Source organism: Oryctolagus cuniculus, chromosome 10, assembly GCF_051225735.1.
Source record: "Oryctolagus cuniculus isolate XC-2025 breed Fujian yellow rabbit chromosome 10, ASM5122573v1, whole genome shotgun sequence".
Classification (NCBI taxonomy): Eukaryota; Metazoa; Chordata; class Mammalia; order Lagomorpha; family Leporidae; genus Oryctolagus; species Oryctolagus cuniculus.
In genome coordinates this window covers 56,096,270-56,122,281 of record NC_142876.1, presented here as the reverse complement: position 1 = coordinate 56,122,281, position 26,012 = coordinate 56,096,270, and the positions used below count along the sequence as shown (strand labels likewise).

The 26,012-nt window shown below is 44.5% G+C and overlaps 1 protein-coding gene across 3 annotated transcripts in view; it reads right to left on the bottom strand.

Moving 5' to 3' along the window:
• The window catches only part of ABHD3 (abhydrolase domain containing 3, phospholipase), a 93,108-nt gene that overhangs the window by 34,388 nt on the left and 32,708 nt on the right, over nt 1-26,012 (bottom strand). The window contains exons 1-4 of one of the 3 annotated variants that reach the window (XM_051852073.3): nt 24,295-24,606; nt 23,651-23,814; nt 22,327-22,509; nt 693-738 (exon numbers count right to left, since the gene is read on the bottom strand). In XM_051852073.3, the coding sequence (XP_051708033.1) occupies nt 693-738; nt 22,327-22,509; nt 23,651-23,814; nt 24,295-24,456 (555 nt within the window). In that variant the 5' untranslated portion in view covers nt 24,457-24,606. Of the gene's footprint in view, nt 1-692; nt 739-22,326; nt 22,510-23,650; nt 23,815-24,294; nt 24,607-26,012 lie in introns of those variants that run through there. The other 2 variants (XR_016214603.1, XM_089305843.1) reach the window with 2 other exon arrangements.

Below are 26,012 nucleotides of genomic sequence, written 5' to 3'. Positions count from 1 at the left end.
AATAGTGTTTTGCATGAAAAATGCTATAGATGAGTATCTGCTGATGTTAAATGCAGCAAATACAGTCAAAAAGTAGAATTTTTTTTTTTTTTTGACAGGCAGAGTGGACAGTGAGAGAGAGAGACAGAGAGAAAGGTCTTCCTTTTGCCGTTGGTTCACCCTCCAATGGCCGCCGCGGCTGGCGCGCTGCGGCCGGCGCACCGCGCTGATCCGATGGCAGGAGCCAGGAGCCAGGTGCTTTTCCTGGTCTCCCATGGGGTGCAGGGCCCAAGCACCTGGGCCATCCTCCACTGCACTCCCTGGCCACAGCAGAGAGCTGGCCTGGAAGAGGGGCAACCGGGACAGAATCCGGCGCCCCAACCGGGACTAGAACCCTGTGTGCCAGCGCCGCTAGGCGGAGGATTAGCCTAGTGAGCCGCGGCGCCCAAAAAGTAGAATTTTAATTTACAAAAAATAGAGTATACATGCTACGTATGTATGAGCTGAATGAGCACAGACTAAAAGACTTCCTGGTTACACAAACATGAGTCTTGTAACCATTTACCACCTGTTTATCTGTATTTCTCTACAATGAAGTGGTACTGCTTACCTAAACAATTAAAGAGTTATTCTAAAAATAAAAGACTGTGCTTTTCATTATAAAACTGGAAATGACTCTTAAAAACTGAGTGTTGTTATTCAAGTTTACTTACCAGGAGACTCTCTCCCGCCACTCCTCTGTTGTTAAAAACCACACATCTAAAAACCAGGAAAGTAATTTTTGTTATTTCTACACATGATTATTACTTATAATATACTATTAGAGTCATCTTACTGACGCTGGCTTAGAGTATTAAAAGATTTGGATAATCTGTTCTATAGATATGTTTGACAATTCCATCTAAATGTACTAAAATACTATTCTAGTCCTTTAAATTCAACATGTGAGTTCAAATTAGACAATTGCATATTTAGATACTGTTAATTTTTTCTACCAATCAAGAATTCTTACAACTCCTTTTGCATGTAGGTGGGCCTCTAATAAATGCTAGTAAAACATTTTAAATCAAGTAAAATTCAAATATTTTACTCAAAATAAAGAAAAAATGATGTCTTCTACCCATTATATTTGAAACATTAATCAATATCTACTTATGCCCTAAGAAATAGCTCTTGTTCCTTCAAAGCTCAGCAAACAAAGACTGGAATTTTACATGAGGTGGAAATGGTACAGGTAGAGCTATAAGGACCCAGGCACCTCAGCTGGGGGACCCCCCCCCCCCATTTTACTGAATGGAGTTCAGTTGACTTCAGGAAGAAAGACGAACCTTGTGTTTCCTAGGATCCTGTTTGCATCACCTTGGTAAAGCCTTACTATATTGCACTGTTGGCTCAGTACAAGCACAAGATAAAGTCAGCTATTAGTAGTAGCTATCAGAGTGCCATGGTATCTTCAAAAAGTCATTCTGAAGCTGGCGCCGTGGCTCAATAGGCTAATCCTCCACCTTGCGGCGCCAGCACACCGGGTTCTAGTCCCGGTTGGGGCGCCGGATTCTGTCCCGGTTGCCCCTCTTCCAGGCCAGCTCTCTGCTATGGCCAGGGAGTGCAGTGGAGGATGGCCCAGGTGCTTGGGCCCTGCACCCCATGGGAGACCAGGAAAAGCACCTGGCTCCTGGCTCCTGCCATCGGATCAGCGCGGTGCGCCGGCTGCAGCGGCGGCCATTGGAGGGTGAACCAACGGCAAAGGAAGACCTTTCTCTCTTTCTCTCTCTCTCACTGTCCACTCTGCCTGTCAAAAAAAAAAAAAAAAAAAGTCATTCTGCTTTTCAAACATATTTAACTCTCAATTAACTTTCAGTCAAACATAACCCTGGATGTACATTTTTTGTAATCCTCAGACAAAATCTTGACTTGCATCTACACAGCCTCTGATTTAATGAATCTATACTCATGTAAATTAAAACTCATTTTGTCTGTTTACTTATCCAATCAATCAAGGCCATTTAAGATGCAATTTCTCTTCTTTCAGGGTGTTCCTGACCATTGTACAGGCTCTATGCACTAATGAATTCTACTTTGCAAAGCACACTCAATTCTGACTCTCCTCTTAGGGAAATTAGATTTTTTTAAAGGATTTATTTATTGAGGGCTGGTGCTATGGCTGCAAGAGTCAGGAACCAGGAGCTTCTTCTGGGTCTCTCACATGGGTGCAGGTGCCCAAGCACTTGGACTGTCCTCCGCTGCCTTCCCAGGGGCACTAGCAGGGAGCTGGATTGGAAGCAGAGCAGCCATATGGGATGCCAGCAATGTAGGCCGTGGCTTTATTCACTATACCACAGTGCTGGCCCTTAGATTTTTGTTTTTATAAAGATTTATTTATTTAAAAGGCAGTTATGGAGCAGGGCAGGGGAAAGGAAGAGAAAGAGAGGGAGAGAGAGTGAGAGAGAGAGAATGAGAATCTTCCATTGCTAGTTCATTAAATGTCCCTAAATGGCTGCAATAGACAAGGCTGGGGCCAAGTAGAAGCCAGGAGCCAGGAACTCCATCTGGGTCTTCCCATGTGGATAGCAGGGGCTCAAGTATTTGGGCCATACTCTACTATCTTCTATTTGCATTAACAGGGAACTGGATTGGAAGCAGAGTAGCTGGGACTTGAATCAGGCACTCCGAAAATGGGATATAGCTTTAACCCACTGCACCTTGACAATATAAACCCTGAGGTTTAATTTTAAGGCACACCATTTATTAAACGTGGTATTCAGGGTAATTTTTTTATTTGAAAGGTAGGGAGACAGAGACACAGAGAGATCTTCCCATCTGCTGATTTACTCCCCAATTCCACAACAATTGGGGCTGGACCAGGCTGAAGCCAGGAGCCTAGGACTTAATTTGGGTCTCCTAAACAGGTGTCAGGCCCCCAAGAACTTGAGCCATCATCTGATGCCTCTCAGTACATATTAACACAAAGATGGAATCGGATGTAAAGCTGGGACTTGAACTTTAGGCACTCTGATATGGGATGCAGGCATCCCAAGGGTCATCTTAACCTCTATGCTGTGCCAAACCCTGCCCTTCAGAGTATGTTTCTACATAGAGAATTCTATTTGGCCCAACTGAAAGAAGAAAAGTATTTTTTAAAAATATTTATTTATTTATTTAAAAGTCAGAGTTACAAAGAGAGAGAGAGGCAAAGAGAGAGAGAGAGAGAGGTCTTCCATCCTATGGTTTACTCCCCAATTGGCCGCGATGGCCAGAGCTGCGCCCATCTGAAGCCAGGAGCCAGGAGCTTCTTTGGGTCTCCCATGCAGGTGCAGGGGCCCAAGGAGTTGGGCCATCTTCTATTGCTATTCCAGGTCACAGCAGAGAGCTGGATCAGAACAGGGGCAGCCAAGACTAGAACCAGTGCCCATATGGGATGCTGGCACTGCAGGCCAGGGCATTAACCTGCTGCGCCACAGCGCCAGCCCTGAAAAAAAGTATTTTTTAAAAAGATCCCAGAAATCCAAAATGAGAAAAAGCTTGAAATATGACATTTTATTGACTTACCTCTGAGAGATGTTAAATATACTCTAAGTACATGCAGAAAAGTTAGAGTTTGCCATTACTATTTCACATTTTCTTGCTAAAAAAGAAGGGGAAGGGGGCTGGCCCTGGGATACAGTGGGTTAAAGCCCTGGCCTAAAGCACCGGCATTTCATATGGGTGCTGGTTCTAGTCCCGGCTGCTCCTCTTCCAATCCAGCTCTCTGCTATGGCCTGGAAAAGCACTGGAAGATGGCCCAAGTGCTTGGGCCGCTGCATCCATGTGGGAGACCCAGAAGAAGCTCCTGGTTCCTGACTTTGGATTGGCTCAGCTCTGGCCATTATGGCCATTTGGGAAGCGAACCAGCTGATGAAAGATCTGTGTGTCTCTACCTCTCTCTGTAACTCTGTCTTTCAAATAAATAAAAATAAATCTTACAAAGAAGTATGTTATTGCAAAAAATTGAAAAAATAAAAAGAATGGCAAGATAGACTAGATATGAATCAAATTCAGGTTGGCCACTCATATTACTTGCATAATCACTTAAGTCCCATAGGGATGGGTGCTGAAGGCAACTGTGGCCTTGAACCTTGAAGCTCTTAGTCTTCCAGAGAACTAAAATATTAAATAAGACTTAAAATAGCTTCTGGAGCCAAGATGTCCCCATGTGACTGCCATTGAGAGAAGGCAACAGGGTTAGTGAGGGGAAAGGAAAAGACGATCTCAACAAACTCATGACACAGCAGCCTGCACACCTGGGCCCTCCTTCCAAACTGCAGACTGGGATATCTGCACTTTCTTACAGCTACCTTTGGAAAGTGGATCACGGCTCTGGTGTCTCTTGCTAGAGGAGGAATTGAGCTGACCTCTTCCCAAGTGTTGGTTCCCAGCAATGTTCAATCAGCAGCAGTCATTGCTGTCTACTTGGATATGGGGCAGAAAGACAGGAAGAATGAAGACTGTCTTTCTGTCCCCTTCTCCTCCCCCATCAGCTGTGATAAGCAACTAACTTCTCATGTTTAATCCCTTTTCTACCCTAGTAATCATCAGAGAACACTTGACACACGATTCAAAAAGAGCTGGTTTAGAAACCACTATTTCCAAGGCATGGGTGAGTCTCTGTTCATTTCTGTGACAGCTCTCGCCAAACAGCCTTTACAGCTTATCCCAAACAATGTTCAAGCATGTGACTTAAAAGAACTAACCTGCAAAAACAGTTTATTTAAATTTTTGTCTTTCTCATTTTAAAGATTTTTATTTATTTTCATTTGAAAGAGGGATTTGTGTGTGTGTGTGTGGAGAGAGAGAGAGAGAGAGAGAGAGAGAGAGAGAGAGAGAGAAATCCTTTACCCACTAGTTCACTCCTCAAATATTTGCAACAGCCAGGGCTGGTTGAGGAAGAAACTAGGAACCCAGAACTCAATTCAAGTCTCCCATGTAGGTGGCAGGGACCTAAATTCTTGAGGCATCACCTGCTGCCTCCTGGGTGCCCAGGAGTAGGAAGATGGAATCTGAGTGGAGCTGGAACTCCAATCCAGGCACTCCAACATAGGATGCAGCTGTCCCAAGCTGTGTCTTCACTGCTGCACCAAATACCTACCCCTTAATTTTCCCCCCAAAACTAGGGGAATACAAATAAAGAAAAGAAATAGCAAATAAAGAATAAATCTGGCGTGAAGAGCTTCCTGTAAGGACAGAACTTGCTAACCAGGGCAAGCAGGCGAGGCTCCTTTAATAAAGGTTAAAGGAAAGTCAGAGAGCTCATGGCAGCACAGTTTCTCAATCGTTATCCCTGTGGGCACTGCAGACACAATACTTCTTTGGATGCCAGCAGAACCTGCCCCAGGTATGACAATCAAGAATGCATCCAGGTGTTGCCAAATGTTTGCTGGGGGCGAAAATGCTCTTTGAATGAGAGGTGCTGTTACTGTGAGATGGACCAGAGAGCCTTGAATTTGCTCGAGCCCAGGGGCTGGCCAGAGCACATGTTGTGACCTCTCCTTCTCCCTGAGCAGGGGCAGACTCAGCTTCGTCACTCAAGCAAACCAGTGAGGAGCACGTGGAAATAGAATATATCACTAGGACTGCTTTCCAAATCAGTAAGATAAGGGGATTTTATCAGACAACTTAAATATTTTTGGGATTTCCTAAGTCTTTGAATCTAAGAATATAAATAATAACCATCAAGGGGTAGAATTAGAGGAATATTCAGGGATCACTAGTCATACTTTACTTTTTATCAGATAATAATAATAATATGCTTTAGTGTGTACATGAATATTAATACTGGAATGACATGGTCTCTCATTTAAAAATTTATTAAGCAAGATATTTACTGAACTAAAAACTGAGTTCAGTCTTTAGAGAAACTTTAGAGAAACAAAGTAAGAACATAAGGTTCCTGGCCTCTAACATTATCACATAGTTAGATTGCAAAGATGTACACGATGTTTTCAGTTGAGAGATGACAAGTGCATGGGGTACAATGTCCAATAAGTGGTACAGACAATAAAGCCCTATGAAATCAGGATAGGTGAAATTAATTAGGAAAGCCTTCATGGAAAAAGTAGACAGATCTTTACACTGGTAAAGATTTTGGCAAAAGAGAAGTGAAGGATTCATGATGAAGGCAGCAAAAATATAAGACAGGAATACAAAATGTTCTCAGGGATGCAAGGAGCAGAAAGGTCGGTACACACAGCATAATGATAGAAAATAGGATGGATGTGCTGGTATCTCATATGAGTACCAGTTCGAGTCCTGACTGTTCTACTTCAGGTCCAGCTCCCTGCTAAAGCACCAGGGAAAGCAGAGGAAGATGGCCTAAGAGCTTGGGCCCCTGTGTTCATGTGGGAAGCCTGAATGAAAATCCTGACTCCTGGCTTTGGCCATTTGGGGAATGAACCAGTGATGGAAGATCTCTCTCTCTCTCTCTCTCTCTCTCTCTCTCTCTCTCTCTCTCATTCTTTCAAATAAACAAATAAAATAAAAAAAAAAAGAAAGAAAAGGATGGAAAGCCAGGGTCTGACCAAAATAGGGACAGGGCTTTGAGTGCCAAGTTAAGAAAAGATGGCAAGAGAGCTGGTGTTGGGGCATGGTGGGTAAAGCCACCATCTGTGATGCTGGCATCCACTGGTTTGAGTCCCAGGTGTCCACCCAGCTCCCAGCTAATGCATCTGAGAAAGCAGCAAAAAAGATGACCCAAGTACCTGGGCCCCTGCCACACATGTGGGAGACCTGGATGGCATTCCAGGTTCCTGGCTTTGGCTTGGCCCAGCCTGGCCTTTGCGGCCATTTGGGGAGTGAACCAGCAGATGGAAGATCTCTCTCTCTCTCTGTAAATCTGCCTTTCAAATTAGTAAATAAATAAATCTTAAAAAAGAAAAGATGACAAGGATGTTCTGTTGCCAGCAATGCCAGGATAGATCCTACTGGACCAAGTCGTCCATAGAGAAATAACTAAACTCCTGATAAAATATAAAGGCAATAGAGAACAACCAAAAAGAAACAGGCAAAAACTGACAGAAGTTGTCATTATAAAGAAGAAAATGGCACTGGATGTATTTTTGGAGCTTTTATTTATTTATTTTTATTTTTGCCTCAGGGGAGGCAGGAGTTGGTATTACTCTATCGTAAATAGAAGTTAGGCAGAAGTGTCCAATCTCACAGGCTTGGAAAACCAGAAGATGGAGTATGGAGTTTGGAGTTGGAGAATGAGTGTGGAATCTCTGAACGGAGACACAGAGGAAGAGTCCTAAATATTGTATAAAAATTAGGCCTAAATCTCTGGCTGACTGCTTATTGGTACACAGGTAAGGTGGACTCCATGCAGCCCAATTAAGACTGAAAAACTAGACAGAGGTTTGAACTGATGTTTATTACAAAGGAAACAGAGTTTGAAGTCTGAATTTAGGCAAGTTATTTGCCTGATAAAAAGAAATAAACGAATTTACAATAATAATGTGCTATGCAAAAAATACAACAGAATCTAAAGTCTTTCAATTGATTATTCAAATTGTGTAAAACACAATCCAGGGGCTGGCATTGAGGCATACTGGGTAAAACTACTTTCTGCAATGCCGGCATCCGATATGGGCACTGGTACAAGTCCTGGCTGTTCCACTTATGAGCTAGTTCCATGCTAATGCACCTGGGAAAGCAGAGGAAGATGGCCCAAGTGATTGGGTCCCTGTACCCAAGTGGGAGACCCAGAAGAAGCTACTGGCTCCTGACTTTGGTCTGGCCCAGCTCTAGCTATTGCAGCCATTTGGGGGAGTGAACCAACAGGTGAAAAATCTCTCTGTCTCTGTCTCTGTCTCTTTCTCTCTCTCTGTAACTCTGCCTTTCAAAACAAAACAAAACAAAACAAAACAAAAACAAAAACTAAAACACAATCCAAAATTACTACTCCATGAAAAAAACAGGAAAACATGACTCATATCTTATCAGTGATAAAACACCCAATACTGAGATGTTCCAAATGTTAAAATCAGCACAGGTGAGGATTTAAAGTAACAATTATAACTATACCCATGGATATAAAGGAGGGAAAAAGCTTGTAAAAAAAATAAGAAAATAGAAAATCTCATCAGAGGAAAATAATTTATTTAAAAATGGAAATTAGAGGTAGGCTTTTGCCAGAGAGATAAAAAGCTGCTTGGCATGCCTGTATCCTAATTAGAGAGCCTGGGTTCGATTCTGCTTCTGCTTCTGATTCCAGCTTCCTGCTAAGGCAGACCTTTGGAGGCAGCAGGTCTTGGCTCAAGCACTTGGGTCCCTGCCAGCCACATGGCAAACCTAGATTGAGTTCCAGGCTCCTGGTTTCAGTCTAACCCATCTCTGGCTATTATAGGCCTTTGTAGGAGTGAACCAGTAGATGGAAGATCTCTGTCTGCCTGCCTACCTTTCAAATAAATTAATTAAATAAACAAAAAAAATTTTAATTATACAACAATACAATAATATCTGGAATAAAAATTTTGCTTAATTTGCAAACTGCAGCTACAATGTAAGTAGTAAAGAGGCAAAAAGTTGAAAAAAAGACTCTCAGTGATCTGCTGATGAATATCAAAAGAGGGGCCAGCACTGTGGCATAGTGGGCAAAGCCGCCACCTGCAGTGCCGGCATCCATATGGGCACTGGGTTGAGTCCTGGCTGCTTCACTCCCAATCCAGCTCTCTGCCATGGCCTGGGAAGGGATCAGAAGATGGCCCAAGTCCTTGGGCCCCTGCACCCACGTGGGAGACCTGGAAGAAGCTCCTGGCTCCTGGCTTCGGATTGGCACAGCTTCGGCTGCTGTGGACAATTGTGGAGTGAACCAACAGATGGAAGACCTCTCTCCCTCTCACTCTCCCTCTCTCTGGCTCTCCTCTCTGTGTAACTCTGACTTTCAAGTAAATAAATAAATCTTAAAAAGAAAAAAGTCCAGCTAAAAGGCAGAGATTGTCAGAGAAGATAAAAACAAGATCAACCTATATGTCCTCAAGAAATACATATATAGATAATGTAAATACATCATATATATTTATTTAAGATAGAGATATAGAGTAAAGATAGACATACTTGGGAAGGTAAAGCGTGAAGCAAGGTGAATCATGCAAACAGTAACCAAGCAAAGGCTGGAGCGGCCACACTGACATCGGGTGAGGCAGACGTCGGGACCAGAGATAAGGACATTATTCATGGGAGCACTACTAATCATACACATGTATGTGACTCATAGCAGAGCTTCCACACACAGAAGCAAAAGTTCACAGAATCAAATGGAGAAAAAGAACATCCACAATCACATGAATTTAACTATCCTACATTTATATAACACTAATTTTAACAACTACAGAATATACATGATTATATCTATTTCCAATCCAACTAAGGTCATAAGACAATAAAACAAATGAACATAATTCATGTACCTTTTTCTAGAAGGTGAAGTTTCAGAAATCAAACACAATAATGAACAAGAATATATTACTGACTGTGCTACCAACCCAGCCTGTGACTATTACACGGAAATGGAGAACAGTGAAAGTCAATTCATAATTCAGTAACCTTGCTGCCTTGTTTCAACTCTTTCCCCACAAAAGCTATTCCCTGAGTAGGAAACATGACATGTTTGCCTGTCAAGTCTTGAGTTCCCCTGACGCAACTGAGTCCTGACAACAGTACAGGTGTACATCATCCAGGCAGGCAACAATCATGGAGGTTTAGGAGCTGGCTGCTTCCACGCTAAGAGCCCAACACATCCAAGGGAGTGAAAAAAGTGAAAAGAATGGTCTTCAAGAACTATCAAAATTTTGGGGCCGGTGCTGTGGCGCAGTGGGTTAACGCCCTGGCTTGAAGCGCCAGCATCCCATATGGGCACTGGTTTGAGACCTGGCTGCTCCACTTCTGATTTAGCAATCTGCTATGGTCTAGGAGAGCAGTGAAGATGGTCCAAGTCCTTGGGCCCCGGCACCCACATGGGAGACCGGGAAGAAGCACTTGGCTCCTGGCTTCAGATCGGCACAGCTCCAGCCGTTGTGGCCAACTGGGGAGTGAATCATCGGATGGAAGACCTCTCTCTCTCTCTCTCCCTCTCCCTTTCTCTCTCTCTCTCCAACTCTACTCTCTCTGTGTAACTCTGATTTTCAAATAAATAAATAAATCTTTTAAAAAAAAGAACTATCAAAATTTCAAAAAGCCTAAAGAAATCATAAACCTATCCGTAGTGAAGCTGTGCAATCGAAACTTAACCCTGTCACCCATCACTAGCTGTTTGATTTTGGTCAAATTACTAACACTGCAGTTGTCCTTTCTGGTTGGTAAAATGGAGCTGATAATAAAAATGTTGGAATTGGGTAAATATTAAATGAGATAGCAATAACAGCACCTCAGGGTCCATTATGAGGCAGGTACTCAATAAAAGTAAGTTTAAAAATTTTTAAATTAGGGGCCCATGTTGTGGCATAGTGGGCTAAGCCTCAGCTTTCCTGGCTGCTCCTCTTCTGATGCAGCTCTCTGCTATGGCCTGGGAAAGCAGTGGAAGATGATCCAGGTGCTCAGGCCCCTGCACCTACGTGGGAAACTAAGAAGAAGCTCTTGGCTCCAGGATTCAGAATGGCCCAGCTCCAGCCATTGTGGCCATTTGGGGAGTGAACCAGAAGATGGAAGACCTTTCTCTCTGTCTCTCCCTCTCTCTGTAACTCTATCTATCAAATAAATAAAATCTGAAAAAAATTTTATTTTTATTTTTTTGACAGGCAGAGTGGACAGTGAGAGAGAGAGAGACTGAGAGAAAGGTCTTCCTTTGCCGTTGGTTCACCCTCCAATGGCCGCCGCGGCCGGCGCACCGCGCTGATCTGAAGGCAGGAGCCAGGTACTTATCCTGGTCTCCCATGGGGTGCAGGGCCCAAGCACTTGGGCCATCCTCCACTGCACTCCCTGGCCACAGCAGAGAGCTGGCCTGGAAGAGGGGCAACTGGAACAGAATCCGACGCCCCGACTGGGACTAGAACCCGGTGTGCCGGCGCGCTAGGTGGAGGATTAGTCTAGTGAGCCGCGGCGCTGGCCTTTGAAAAAAATTTTTTTAAATTGACATAATGATTGTACATATTTATAGGATACAATATGGTAATTCAGTACTGTATTCAATATACAATGATCAAATCAAGGTAATTAACATTTCCGTCTTCTTTCTTAAACATCTACCATTTCTTTTGGGAGGGGGCACCTGTGAATCCTTCCCTTCTAGTTCTTTATAAAATATAGAATAAGTTATTGTAAACAAATATGTTATTGTAAATCCTGTGTGTAGAACACTGGAACTTGTTCCTCCTATCAACTGTGTTGTACTCCTCCAATCCTTCCTCTCCAAGCTAAATTATTGTAGCAAAGTAAACTAGCAACACTGACTATCTCCAGCTGATACTAAGTTCTAAGTGGTCCTATGAGTTTCAAAACAAGTGCAGCAAGTTAATATTTATGAACCCAGTTTATGTTTTAGATATAATATTTCCAAAAAGAGGTCACAAGGGGAAAAAAATCAAGGGTATCCTTAATGTGAAGAAACTGAAATCCTTATTATACAACAACATCAAGAATTCTTTTCAGGGGCTCATGTTATGGTGTAGCAAGTAAGGTTGCCACCTGTGACACAGTATCCCATAAGGGAGCCGGTTTGTGTTCTGGCTGCTCCACTGCTGACCCAGCTCCCTGCTAATACACCTGGGAAAGTAATGGAGAACAGCTTAAGTGTTTGGGAGACCTGGGCAGAGTTCCAGGCTTCTGTGTTTGGCCTGGCCTAGCCCTGGTTGCTGGGGGCATTTGGAGAATGAACCAGCAGACGGAAGATCTCTCCCTGGTCGTCTCTGTCTCTCTGCCTTTCAAACAAGTAAATAATTTTTTTATGGTGTTCTACATTCCGGGTGCTCACAACCGACAGCAGTTGCTATCCTAGTGTCCCAAGTCCCTGCTGGTAACTGGCTGGCCCCACAGGCAGAGGCACGTTATCACAGAAGGATGTAGACTCCAGCTGCCTCTCTACCTCAGCAAGGCATTTCCTTCCCTTCCTGGATCACCACTGCCTGGCCAGGCTTATTTCTATTTTTGGGTCCTCTTAGGATGGTTTCTTCCTGGTAATAGGGCTTGGGAACTAAATATCTCATTTCCATCTGACCAGGCTAAAAGGGTGAGGCTCTTCCCTAAGCCAGATAATAGTCCTCCTTAGGATTCTATAGCTAAAGGTTTTTAAATATTCGTTAAGGGTCAGCTACGAGTCAACATTCTTTACATACTTTACTTTACATGCAATCCTCACAGCCTTATGAGGTATAGGTATTATTACAGATGAGAAAACAGGTGCAGAGAGATGTAATTTGTCAGTGGATACAAAGGTAGTGCATGACAGTACTGGGATCTGAACCCAGGCAGATCTGAACCAAGACTCCATTTAACTACCTCACTATGCTGTCCTGCATTATCTAAGCTAGTAACATTCAAATCTATTTCTTCCAAAGAAAATGGGTGCTCTGAACACAGAGTACATTATGAGAGTGTGCCAAGTCTGATAAAAAGAGCTTTGTCCTTGGACATTTATTAATTGAGCTATCATTTTATAGTGGAATATCTAACAATTGGTCCCCTAGAGAATGGGACCATTTGCTGGTGTCCACCATAACTTTTTCTAGAATATCAGAAATAACCCAAACTTTCATATAGTGATTTCCAATATGCATTACTTAATCTACATAGTCTCATGAATATGTTACCTGCCACATTGCCCAAATCTTAAAAACCCAACATTACTGAAATGTTCTTCTCTCAAATGCTGCTTTTAGATGGGGTTGGGAGGCTGGTGTTGTGGTGTAGTAGGTAAAGCCACCACCTATGATGCCAGCATCCCATATGAGCACCAGTTCATGTCCCAGCTGCTCTACTTCTGATACAGCTTTCTGCAAATGATCTGGAAAAAGCAGAAGATGGCCCAAGTGTTTGGGCTCTTGCACCCACATGGGAGACCAGGATGAAGCTCCTGTCTCCTGCTTGACTCAGTGCTGGCCATTGCAGCCATCTAGGGAGTGACTCAGAAGGTGGAAAATTCTCTCTCTCTCCCCACCCCCACCATAACTCTGTCATATAAGTAAATAAATAAATGGATATATAGGTAGATAGATAGATGGGGGTGGTCAGAGCTCACCCTTTTGCTTCACTGCCTCCCCACCCTTCAGGAAGAATCTGCAGACCAGCCCCTAAGGCACCTGTAACGCTGCTGGAAAAGCTAACCTGCAGCTAAAGCTACAGTATCCACTGCTGCTACTTCACCTAAATAAAGAAATTCTCAGGCCCAAAGCCCAAACTTGAAAAAAAAAAAAAAAAAAGAATATTTAAAAGCAGTCAAATTTTAATCACTCTTAAAATCATCTCCCAGTTTGAGATGCTCTCAAAAATACAAACGATGGACAGTGGCATCCTTGCTACCAGTAAGCAGGCTCGTGGTGAAGATGAAAAGACTTTGAGCCTAGGGTGGGTATTTGGTATAGTGGTTAAGACCTCACTTGGTGGGCCGGTGCTGTGGCGTAGCAGGTAAAGCTGCCACCTGCAGTGCAGGCATCCCATATGGGTGCTAATTTGAGTCCCAGCTGCTCTACTTCTAATCCAGCTCTCTGCTATGGCCTGGGAAAGCAGTGGAAGATGGCCCAAGTCCTTAGGCCTTTGCACCCGCATAGGAGACCTGGAGGAAGCTCCTGGCTCAGATTGGCACAGCTCCATTTGGGAAGTGAACCAGCAGATGGAAGACTTCTCTCTCTCTGCCTCTGCCTCTCTGTAACTATGCCTTTCAAATAAAATAAATAAATCTTAAAAATAAAAAAAGACCTCACAAAGGGCAGGGGGGACAGGCAATTGGTTCAGCAGTTAAGTCACTACTTGAGGTCACTTGCGTCCCATATCGGAGTACCTGGTTCAAATCCTGGTGACTGGACTTCGTACCCAGTTTATTGCTAATGTGAATCCTGGGAGGCAGCACATGACAGTTCAAGTTCTTGGGTCCCTGCAACCATGTAGGTTCAGCCCTGGCCCAACCCCGGCTGTTGTAGGCATTTGGGGAGTGAACCAGCAGGACCCTGCTTGGGATGCCGCTGTCCATATCAACATGCCTGGGTGAGATAACTGCTTCTGGTTCCTAATTCCAGATTCCTGCTATTGAGGATCTCTGAAAGCAGATTAGGTTCCTGCCACCCATATGGGAGACCCAGATTGAAGTACCCAGATCCCAGCTTCAGCCTGGCCCAGCCCCAGCCACTGCATGCATTTTAGGAATAAACCAGTGAGTGGGAGCTCTGTCTGTCTGTCTCTTTCAGATAGAAAATAAAACAAAACAAAAAAACTTTATCCTGCCAAGCCATATAAAAAAAGCAGTGCTTTTTCTAAGTAGTAAAAATAAAAAAAAAATACTGAGTAAGAAATTTCTTGAAATACAGGTCTGCAGTTTTGAAAATCCCTCAACTGGTTCTTTTGCCATTTTCTAATAACTCTTCTCTGTCAAACTTCTCAAACACATGAGCCATCCCTGCTCTCCTGTTCTGAGGCCATCTTAATCCCCAGGAGCCTGGCTTCCTTCCTCAAAGTCCAATTTTGCTCTATCTGACCTCATTCACTGTGCCCTTTCAATTGCATCTGACATTGCTGATCCACTCCTTCCCTCAATGAAACATCCCTCTTGGATCCCCCAAGATCCTGGTACCCTCACCCTTTGATATCCACAGGAAACTGGTCCAGGAATCCAGCAGATGTCAAAAACCTCCAACGTTCTAGTCTGTTACATACAACAGCATAGCACTGGCATAGAACCAGCTCATACCCTGCTGTACAGCTTAAATCATCTCTAACACAATGTAAATGCTGTGCAAATGATTGTTATAGGGTATTGTTTAGGGAATCATGACAAAATAAAAAATCTGTATGTGTTCATTACAGATGCCATGTGCCCCCTCATATTTTCACTCCGTGGTTAACTGAATCCACGGATATGGAATCTGCAGATACTAAATGCTGATGTAGTTTTACTTCTCTGGGCACTTAGTGGCATAGGCTGCTAGTTATCTTTCACTAAGCATCTTCCTCATCTTACCCAGTAACAGAACACTCCCCCCCGCCCCCATTTTAGCTGGCACATGACTGCCCAAAATAAAGATTTAATTTTTCCATCTCCCTTGCATCTAAGAACCAGCTGATGAGATATGAGCAAAACCGGTGTGTTCAAATGGCTGGTATGCACCCTCAAAGGAAGACGGCATACTTCCCCCTCGTCTCTGATTTTTCCCTGTAGGGTGCTGGAATGCAGAGGAGATAGCTAGGGCTAAGGAATCTGCAGGCTATGATGCAACATGGTATAAGAAGCCTAAGTTACTGACACTACAAAGCACCAGAGGAGCTGTGGGCCTTCTTGGATTTTTACATGAGAGGAGTAAACCTGTATCTTGTTTAAGTCATTGTTATTTCGAGTTTTCTGTTATTTGTAGTTAGTCCCAGTCCTTTCTAATGCATATCCCTACATCTGCAGCCTCTTTTCACTTAAAGTGCTATGCTCCTTGGGAATGTAGTTTCTGATACTATACTTGACAGACCCAAAATACTTAATGACTGACCTAGATTTCAGTGAACTTATTGTTATGCAATTCTGGATGGGTCACTCATTTTTATATTAGTTGGGGGTGGAATATCATGGTAAATGAACAAGAAAGGTCCAGATAAAAGATGATTCAGATGTTGTCAAAGTAACTGTTTTTCTCCTTGTTTTTGTTGTAGTGCTAGAAATCAATTGATAGAATGGGAAAAAGATGTAAGAAAACAGGATATTACTCATGCATATAAAATAATACCTAGTAGGCTATGCTATTGAATGAAGACTTTTAAAAAAAGAGAAATTATGAACAAGTGAGTAAGATTTCTAATCATTTACCATTCACACAGGTGTAAAGTATCAGAAGGAAGACTATTTTCTCCAGTCCTCTGCTTCCCAGGAATAGGGCTTCTCCCTAAACATATTCTTGACCTTTCTTACTCTGCTCACCCTCCAGGACTTGACTGACACATACAATCTGGAGAAATTTATCTGGCTCAACAATTTTCTCCTCTGGGGCAGGTCTACCCAGGGAGGTACCTCCTGCAATCTGCCAATGAAGAGGGAGAGTGGGGGCAGGCCCACACAGTCTCCACCCAACTCTATCTACCTTTGACTTCCTTAATAAGGTCTTTGCTCACAATCATCTTACAAGACTTTGGCCTAGTTTCCATCCTTTCAATCATTAATTTCAAATTAGCACCCCTTAATAGAAAAATGGTGTTTTTTTAAGTTTTCAGATACAGGAGATAATGTTTTGTTTGTTTGTTTAAGGATTTATTTTATTTATTTGAAATACAGAATTACAGAGAGATTCAGAGCCAGAGAAAGAGACAGGTCTTCTACCCACTGGTTCACTCCCCAAACGACTGCAACAGCCAGAGCTGAGCTGATCTGAAGTCAGGAACCAGGAGCTTCTTTTGGGTGTTCCGTGCAGGTACAGGGGCCCAAGGACTTGGGCCATCTTCTACTCTTTCCCAGGCCATAGCAGAGAGCTGGATTAGAAGAGGAGCATCCAGGACAGGAACTAGTGCCCATATGGGATGCCAGCACTGCAGGCCAGGGCTTTAACCCACTGTGCCACAGCGCCGACCCCAGATAATTTGTCGAACATCAACAATAAGCCCTTATGTTTCATTTGTCCACATGCTAGGAGTTAGGTTCTCTCTAACATCTGAATCATAGCTCAGGGTAGTTGGCACTGTGATCCAGCAGGTTAGGCCACTGCCTGTTATGCTGGCATCCCACTTGAGTATCTGGTGTCCCGGCAGCTCCACTTCCGATCCAGCTGTCTGCTAATGGCCTGAGCAAAGCAGTGGAAGATGGCCCAAATGTGTGGGTCCCTGCCACCCATGTGGTAAACGTATCTGGGAGTTACTGGCTCCTGGTATTGGTCTGGCCCAGCCCTGGCTATTGCAGCCATCTGGGAAATTAACCAGTAAAGGAAGATCTCTTTTCTGTCTCTCCCCTCTCTTTTTAACTCTACTTTTCAAATAAGTCTTTAAAAAGAAATCATGGGGCCAACGCTGTGGCACAGTGGGTTAAGGCCCCAGCGTGCAAAGCCGGCATCCCATATGGGTGCCAGTAGGAGTCTCAGCTGCTCCATTTCCGATCCAGCACCCTGCTAATGTGCCTGGGAAAGCAGTGGAGGATGGCCCAAGTGCCAGGGTCCCTGCACCCACGTGGGAGACCCGGAAAAAGCTCCTGGATCCTGGCTTTGGCCTGGCCCAGCCCCAGTCCCTGCGGCCATTTGAGGAGTGAACCAGCAGATGGGAGACCTCTCTCCCTCTGTCTCTACCTCTCTCTGTAACTCTGCCTTTCAAATAAATAAAAACAAATCTAAATATATAAATATATATATATATATATATCACCAGTAAAGCATTAACAGTTTACAACCCTCCCTAAACATTCAACTTTACAGAAGACAGTACTTGGAGCTAGATGTCAAGTATACCCCTGCACTGCACAGATGTTCCTATTGTCTATGAAACACTCTTATATAACAGATGCTGTAACAACATCCATACATCCCTGGGTGGAAAGTAGATGTTTATATCTCTTAGGAGCTGGATGTGCTTGTACTTGCTCTTACAAATGATAAACAATTTTCTATTCTAATCGAAGAGCATAGAAAATAAAGGAAGAAAGACACAACATGTTCTAGAAAACCCACTTTGTGAGGGGCACTAAACCAAGTAAGTTACCTATTCTAACTAAGGCCTCTGAAGGAGGTGAGAATACAGTGAGAGGAGAAGCTAAATGCCCAGCATCACTCGGTAAGTGGCAGATTCAACATCTGAGTCGAGCCCTGACTTTAGAGGCAAGGCAAATGTCCCCCCATATTACAGACTTTCACAGACTATTACTTGCTGGATCCCATGCTATAGTACCAAGGACTCACTACTGTTTTGCCACCTAAGGACTCAACACAGACTTTCATAAAATTCCAGATTTTTTAAAAAAGATTTATTTATTTGAAAGGCAGAGTGGCACAGAAAGAAGGAGAGATAGAGCAAGAGAGATCTGCTGGTTTACTCCTGAAATGTCTGCAACAGTCAGGTCTAGACTAGGACAAATCCAGGAGCAAGGAACTCCATCTGGGTCTCCCACATGAGTGGAAGGGGACCAAGTACTGGGGCCACCCTCTTCTGCCTTCTGAGGTGTATTAGCAGGGATCTGGATCTGAAGTGGAATAGTTGGGATACGAACCAGCACTCTAAGCTGGTATGGAATGCTGGCTTTGCAAGTGGTGGATTAACTCATTGTATCCCAGATAGCCCAAATCTAGTTTTTGTTTGTTTGTTTGTTTGTTTGTTTTAGGTTTATTAATTTATTTGAGAGGCAGAGTTACAGACAGAGAGAGGGAGAGACGAGGGAGAGACAGAGAATGGTCTTCCATCCACTGGTTCACTCCCCAGATGGTCGCAACGGTTGGAGCTGGGCTGATCTGAAGCCAGGAAGCAGAAGCTTCTTCCAGGTCTCCCACGGAGGTGCAGAGGCCCAAAGACTTGGGCCATCCTCCACTGCTTTCCCAGGCCATAGCAGAGAGCTGGATCAGAAGTGGAGCAGCCAGGACACGAACTGGCACCCATATGGGATGCCAGCACTCCAGGTGGAGGCTTAGCCACCCACACCACAGCACTGGCCCCAGATCTATTTTTTACCTCAAAGTTCTTTGAAACTACCTGGCTCTCTGTGGTAGACTACAGAAATACATATTTAAATTTTTTTATTACTTATTTTCTTTTTATTTAAACGAGAGAGAAAAAGAGAGACAGAGACAGAGAGATATCTTCCATCTGCTGGTCCAACTTCTCAAATATCCACAACAGCTGGGGCTGGGCCAGACTGAAGCCGGGAGATTGGAACACAACTTGCATCTCCTACATGGGTGGCAGGAACGTAAGTGTTTGAGCCATCATCTGCTGCCTCGCAGGGTGCACATTATCAGGAAGTTGGAATCAAAAGTGGGGCTGAGGCTTCAATATGGGTTGTGGGCATCCCAAGCAGCCTCTTAACTACTGTTCCAAATGCCTGCCCCTACTGCAAAAACATTTTGCAGCTCTTCCTATCAAGAGGTGGATTATACTCATATTTCCCTGCTCTTTGACTTCTGGGTTGACTGTGTGACTTGCTTTGACCAGTAGAACAAGGCAGACGCAACACTGTAGCAGTTCTCAGTTTGGGCCTCCAGAGGCCTTGCAGCTTTGGTATTTATACTCTTGAAACCCTCTCCCATCACATGAACACACTCAAGGTAAGCCTGATGGTGGATGAGAGTATGTGTAGATATGAGGTGAGTCACAGCTCAGGGTCCCCGAGCATGTAATTGTCCTAGCAGGTGACCATAAATGATCCCAGCTACAACCACCCCACTGAGCTTTGACAAACTGCAGCCCACAGAACTGTGAGCAGAATGGTTGTGGCTTTAAGCCACTGAATTTTAGAGTGGTTTATTATACAGCAAAAGCTATCTGATAGAGCCCTTCTAGCCTAGAATCAGAGACTCCTTGCAGTTAAAAAATAAACGAGGGAATGGGCACCTGATGTAGAAGGTAAGCCATCACTTAGATGCCTGCATTCCATACAGGCATGCCTGAGTTCAAGTCCCAGCTTCATACTGACTTCCAACTTCCTGCTAATGTGCGCCCTGGGAGACAGCAGATGATGGTTCAAGTAACTGGGTACCTGCCAGTCCCACAGAACACCTCGAATGAGTTCCTGGCTCTTGGCTTCAGCCTCGCCCAGCCCTGGCTGCTACAGGAATTTGGAGAATGATCAGCAGATGGGAGATCCCTGTGCATCTCTCTGCTTTTCAAATAAATAAAGTTTTAAAAATGTGGGTAGACCCAGAGGGCATTGAGAAGCCTACTGACAATGGTTTATTCATCCATTCTGCTTCCTACAAGGACAGCCTGATTCAATGTTAGAGCTCCCGAAATCCAAATAGGTTGGGTCTTCAAGCAGCTGACAGTGAATTGGCGCAGCCTTCTCCTCTTATATACTCTTGATGTAGAGACAACTTTTTCAAAGCTCCCTGCAGCTCCTCATAGTACCAGCACAAAGCCTTCCTTGTATAAAACATGTTCCACAGAATTTCTGAATTAGTAGACGATTTTAACCCCTAGGAAAGCTATAACCTCCCAACTGCTTTGATGCATAGTGTTGTGATAGCTTTGGGAATAAAATGTGGCAACTTTTACAAGCAGTGGCTCAAAGCCATGTGTACTGGCAACTCCAGAGCTTCTGAGACTCAGTCCTTGAGTTTCAACTACATTGTTTTTAAAAGCAGTTTCTAAGTCATGGGAGATAACTCAGGACAAATCTAGAATCAGCAATTTAAAAATGTACAAATGGTTTGATCTTCTGTGCTTTTTGAGCATGACTAAGTTTTAGCAAAACAACTGGAACCAAGCCCCACATCTAACTAGACAATGCCTCAACATGGAATAATAAATTCCTGCTATTGCTTAGCAAATTTCTAGAACATCATAATGCCATAATTCTGGAAGACTATATCATGGTTTCTGAGAGAATGCTACTTCATGGACAAAGCAGGCTTTATCTCTAAATATCAGAGTTAACTTGTTTAAATTGGATTAGCTATTACAGCATTTTCCCCTTTAAAATTTTACTTATTTATTTTATTTGAAAGGCAGAGAGACAAAGAGAAATCTCTCATCAAATGCCCACAACAGTCAGGACGGGGCCAGGCCAAAGGCAGGAGCCAGGAACTCAATCTCAGATACCTCACATGAGTGACAGGGGCTCAACTACTTGAGCCATCACTTGCTGCCTCCAAGGGTGTGTGTTAGCAGGAAACTGGAATGGAGAAGAGTTAGGATTCAAACCCAGGCACTCCAACATGGAATGCAGGCATCCCAAGCAGTAGCTTAACTTCTGTACCAAATGCTTCCCCCCACTTTCCCCTTTATATAAAAATATTTTCATATCATGAACTCAACATCAGTTTTTTCAAAGTGCTACAAGTTTAACAAATGATAAGTCTAAATACAAATCACAGCATGTTCCATTACAGTAATTACTATCAGCTAAAACAGAGCAGAACAGGGCCAGCACTGTGGCACAGTGGGTTAAAACTCCGGCTGTAGTGCCAGTATCCCATATGGGCACCAGTTTGAGTCCCGGCTGCTCCACTTCTGATCCAGCTCCCTATTAGGGCACCTGGGAAAGCAGCAGAGGATGGCCCAAGTCCTTGAGCCTCTGCACCCACATGGAAGACCTGGAAGAAGCTCCTGGCTCTTGGCTTCAGATCGGCTCAGCTCCAGCTGTTGCAGCCATTTGGGGAATGAACCAGTGGATGGAAGACCTCTCTTTCTCTCTCTGTCTCTACCTCTCTCTCTAACTCTTACACATAAATAAAATGAATATTTTAAAAAACAAGCAAAAAGAAAAAGATATCTCTTTTTCTTGCTCTCACTCTTGCCTGTGATTGCCTTTCAAGTGGATAAATGACTCTTAAAAAATAAAAATAAAATAAAAAAAGAGCAGAACATAAAACAGGAATACTTTTCACAACAATTTAGCTTTAAGATTCTAGAGCTGAATCTGAAACTTGCAATAGCTAAGTCATTTTTTTTTTTTAAATTATACTGTCTGGTGATTGAGTTGAATAATGGTTACTCAAAAATGCTGTGGCATCAACTGGACATTAGCCACATGCACCTGCAAATTCAGGCGGACAGAAGAGGCATGGATCACATTTGGAAAATGAGGACAGCCTACAAGCCAATTTTGAATTTTTTTTTTTTACACTTGGGATTTGAGCCAGGGTGATAAGATTTACTGAATTCAGGATCTACACAGAGTGTGACATGAGGGCCACTGTGTACTCTCTCAGGAATTTATAAGTGCCATCTCTCATGGCATTTCCTCCACTGGGGTCTACTGCCTCTCTGACCTGGGGAGCTTTGCCAGTTCTCAACAGATTCTAAATTCATTCATCTCACCATAAGTTCGCTAAGTATCTATGACACTAAGTGCCATTTTTTTTTTTTTTGGGTGCGTGTGTGTATGATTCAACTATGCATCTTTCTGGAATAAAAAAAAGGTTAAAGAGGAAGCAGACAAAATTAGTAAATTAGGGGCTTGCTCAATCCATGCACAAAATCAAAAGTATTTCTGAAACAAACATGTAAATATATTTGTACTTCTTGTAGAATGAATTAAATGAAAAGTGGACACAAATCTTGCACTGGTACCTGTATCCTAACTCCTCACTGAGATGGATCATGTGAAGGATATAGGATTCCTTGCTTGTTCCGGTGAGGCCAGGCAACAGTAAAATAGTGGGTCTGGTGCTGGCATCCACATAACATGCACTGTTTTCATTATCAAACCAGTCCAGCGAAATCTGCCCTCCATCTGCAGTTTTAATAAGTTCGCTGAAAGGAATAATTCAAAACGTTACTACGTGTTCCAAGTCCTGTCTTAAGTGCAGGGTTTTAATTTTATCAACATGACAATATTTAGTTATTTAAGAATAACAGTTTTTAAGCATTCACTAGCATACACACATTCAAGGATACTTTCAAAAGTGCATGGAAAATGGAATCAAAAGATACATGCATTTTAGTGCAAAATTTTTTTGGAGTCCATATATAGTTTTTAATGTAACACACATTTTCCATGAACTTTTTGAAGACCCCTCATATCTATATCTCTTTCATTACCAGGATGTTAAGATCAGTACCATAAAGTTGTTTCTAGAACTCCAGTAAAAGGTAGGATCTAGAAATGAACTTCAAAGGACTTTGAATATTTATCTTAATCATTGCCTCATTACTCTAAAATACCCAGCATTTAACCCCTATTTGATTGAGGTCACTGAAATAATTCAACAGGGAAAAGCTGATCTGATCACTGCTCCAGCTCTCTGGACTCAATAATGCAGTCTCTCCACCGAGTACATTAGAAAATTTGCTTCTTAAATAATTTCCAGTACTTCTCACTGCGGTATCTATGAACTTAAGGACTTTTCTCAAATAGTGCAAGTTTCAAGCAAATAAAGGGACTCCAGAAAGACTAGATGACTCAGGGAAATTAATAAAAGGCCCCATTTCAATCTCCTGGATCCTGATATATTCTGGACGGTACCTTTAAACACCTCAAGGGCATCTATGTGCTTGTCAACATGAAACCTACACAAAACTCAAACCAGTGGGTGTCCTCTTCACCCTCACTCCGGTATTTACATCTGAATTGGTTTTTATCATCAGAGCCCCAAGGGCTCAGGCACAGATGCATGGCAAATTAGAAAACCATAATCTCTACTAAACACAGTTTGCATCCTAGAAAGAAGCACTATACCAGGATAAAAAAAAAAAAAAAAGTGAAAAAAGAAAGGCAATACTTTGATATTTCCTGCAGCTGGGGGTGGAGTGGGGGACACTTTCCATTTTCACTCTTTCTGTCCTATTTACTTACTAAATCAGGGATTCTATTAATCAAGCACTGGGCGTTTGCAAAAAAAAAGAAAAAAATCTGTAGTTGTCAATGAATGCCTGAACTTGGACCTTTACTTACTTCCTGTACTGCACCGGGGGCTTGGACGTGATAAAAGGTCTCAGCAGGGTCTGTCCTCGGCTCTCCCAGCACCAGACTGTTGGGTAATACGTTTCGGTCACCACGGGACAGTGGTCCTGCAGGAAGCGGCCGAAACTCTCGCCCCCGGTCACCAACTGGGGTTTCTGAAGAGAGAAAGCCAGGGTCGGTGAAGGGTCCACGACAGAGCCAAGTTTCTGTCCATGGTAAATCAGAAGCCAGCACAAGGCGGGGGGTCCCGGGGCGCGCGATCCCTCATTCTGGAAGGCCCTCGCACATCCTTCACAAGCTCAACGGGCTTCACCGCGGCTTATCAGCGCCCTCGAGGGAAATGCGAGCGAGCGCAGATACAAGAATCATTCTCCGAAGTGCTACAGCCCGGCCAAGCGCCACAGCCGCGGCAGCGCTAGCGAACCGGGACCAGCAGCGTCTCCGCGCCGCGGGCAGCCGGCTGCGGTGCGAGGATCAGGGGCCGGGGGCTGTCCCCGCGCGCTCACAGAGCGTCCGGACGGCACCGGGGAAGGGCCAGCCCTCGGGAACAGCCGGCTCGGCCTCGGGGCTGCCGGTTGCCGCTGCCCGCGCCCCCGGTGGAGCCGCCCGCGGCCCTGCGCCTCCCCCAGGCTCACCTTGGCAATGCTGCTCAGGTAGTAGCAGGCATAAGCGACGCTGAAGCCCAGGATCAGGGACAAGCCCACCCCGGAACCGAAGAACCCCACGCGGACTTGGTGCTCCAGGTAGAGGGAGAGCTCCCGGGAGAGCATCCGCAGGTCCATGGCCAGGCGCTGCATGGCTCCCGAGCGCGGCGCACCGGTCCTGCGGCGGGAGGCGACCCGGCCGGCCAGCGGGCGGGAGCGGGCGCCGCGCCGCAGCCGCCCCTCGACTCGAGCGGCTACTGCCGGGCGGAGCGCGGCTTCCGCCAACGGGCGCGGCCGAGGGGCCCCGGGAGGCGTAGCCCGGCCCGCCAGACGCCGCCGGCTCCGCCCCGGCTCCCCGGAGCCGCCCCCACCGCCAGCCTCTCAGGAACCTTCCAGAGGCGCGGCTCCGCCGCTCGGCAGGCGGACAAGGGTCTTTGGGTCGCAGTCAGCTCGGGTGGACCCCGAGAGTCGCGGGAGAGTGCGAGCGGCCTGAGGAAAAGAAACGGGCCGGGCGGCGCCGCTTCACTCCAGGCGCCGGCACCTGCCCCGGTGACCTTGACTGCCTGCGGTCGGCCGGGGAGGAGGGGGTGTCTTGGTAGACTAGCGGTTTAGGTGCCCAGGAAGGGTGCCTTGTATTCGAGGATTTCGGGAGTTCGTGCCCACTTTAAGTCAAGAGAATGCACGACGTAGAGAATCCCACATCCTCCCCTCCCCCACCCTCACCCCAGAGCTTGCGCTGTCCCCGAAAACTGTCAAAAGAGAAAAATATATTCTAGGAACAGTCAACGGTGATGACATTAATTCTTGACTTTAGGTGTCTCTGTGGGTCTTCCTGGTGGCCAAGTATGCCTAACATGAGAAGTGGTTCGTGGAAGTAAGTGCAAAGGGCAAGAATAGGAGGTGAGATTCAGTACTGTGAAAAGCCTACTTGTGGCTCATTAATGTTGTGAACTTACAGAAGGACGGAAATTCACACCGATTACCTGATGTACCGGCAAGGAAGCCTTTAAGAAGTCGGGCTGCCTAGCTTTATTTATGGCCAAAGTCAGGAGATACTTCAGAGGAATCTGATGCAGTTAGAAGATTTCACAATCTGTTATTATGAACTCCTCCCTGGCAGGGGTATCTGGAGTGGCAAGGCTTAAGCAAAAGAAAAGAAGGCAAGGGCCTGTATACAGATCATACATGATTGTAATGTACATTTACAGGCTGTAAATGATGTAATGTTGCGATGGGGAGAGGGAATGGGCAAGAAATGAGCAACTGACCTGCACTCCATTTGGTCATTGCAGCTTGATGGTTGCCACTGCGCCAAATAATTACATTACCTTCACTGAGCCTTTATTCTTTGCTTTTAAAATCTGTTGCATAATAATTTCTGCTCTATAGAGCTGCTGAGAGAGCTAAATGAAGTAATGTGTGCTTAGATTCCCCCTTTTCCCTGATCTTAAGATTCTCTTTCTCTGACTCTCACACCTGAGCACACACAACAAAAACAAATGCATGTACTGGTTGCCACACTTGACACCTTACATGCAACATTCTTTTTTTTTTTTTTTTAAGATTTATTTATTTGAAAGTCAAGAGTTACACAGAGAGAAGGAGAGGCAGAGAGACAGAGGGAGAGAGGTGTTCACTTCCCAATTGGCTGCAATGGCCGGAGCTGCGCCAATCTGAAGCCAGGAGCCATGAGCTTTTTCAGGGTTCCC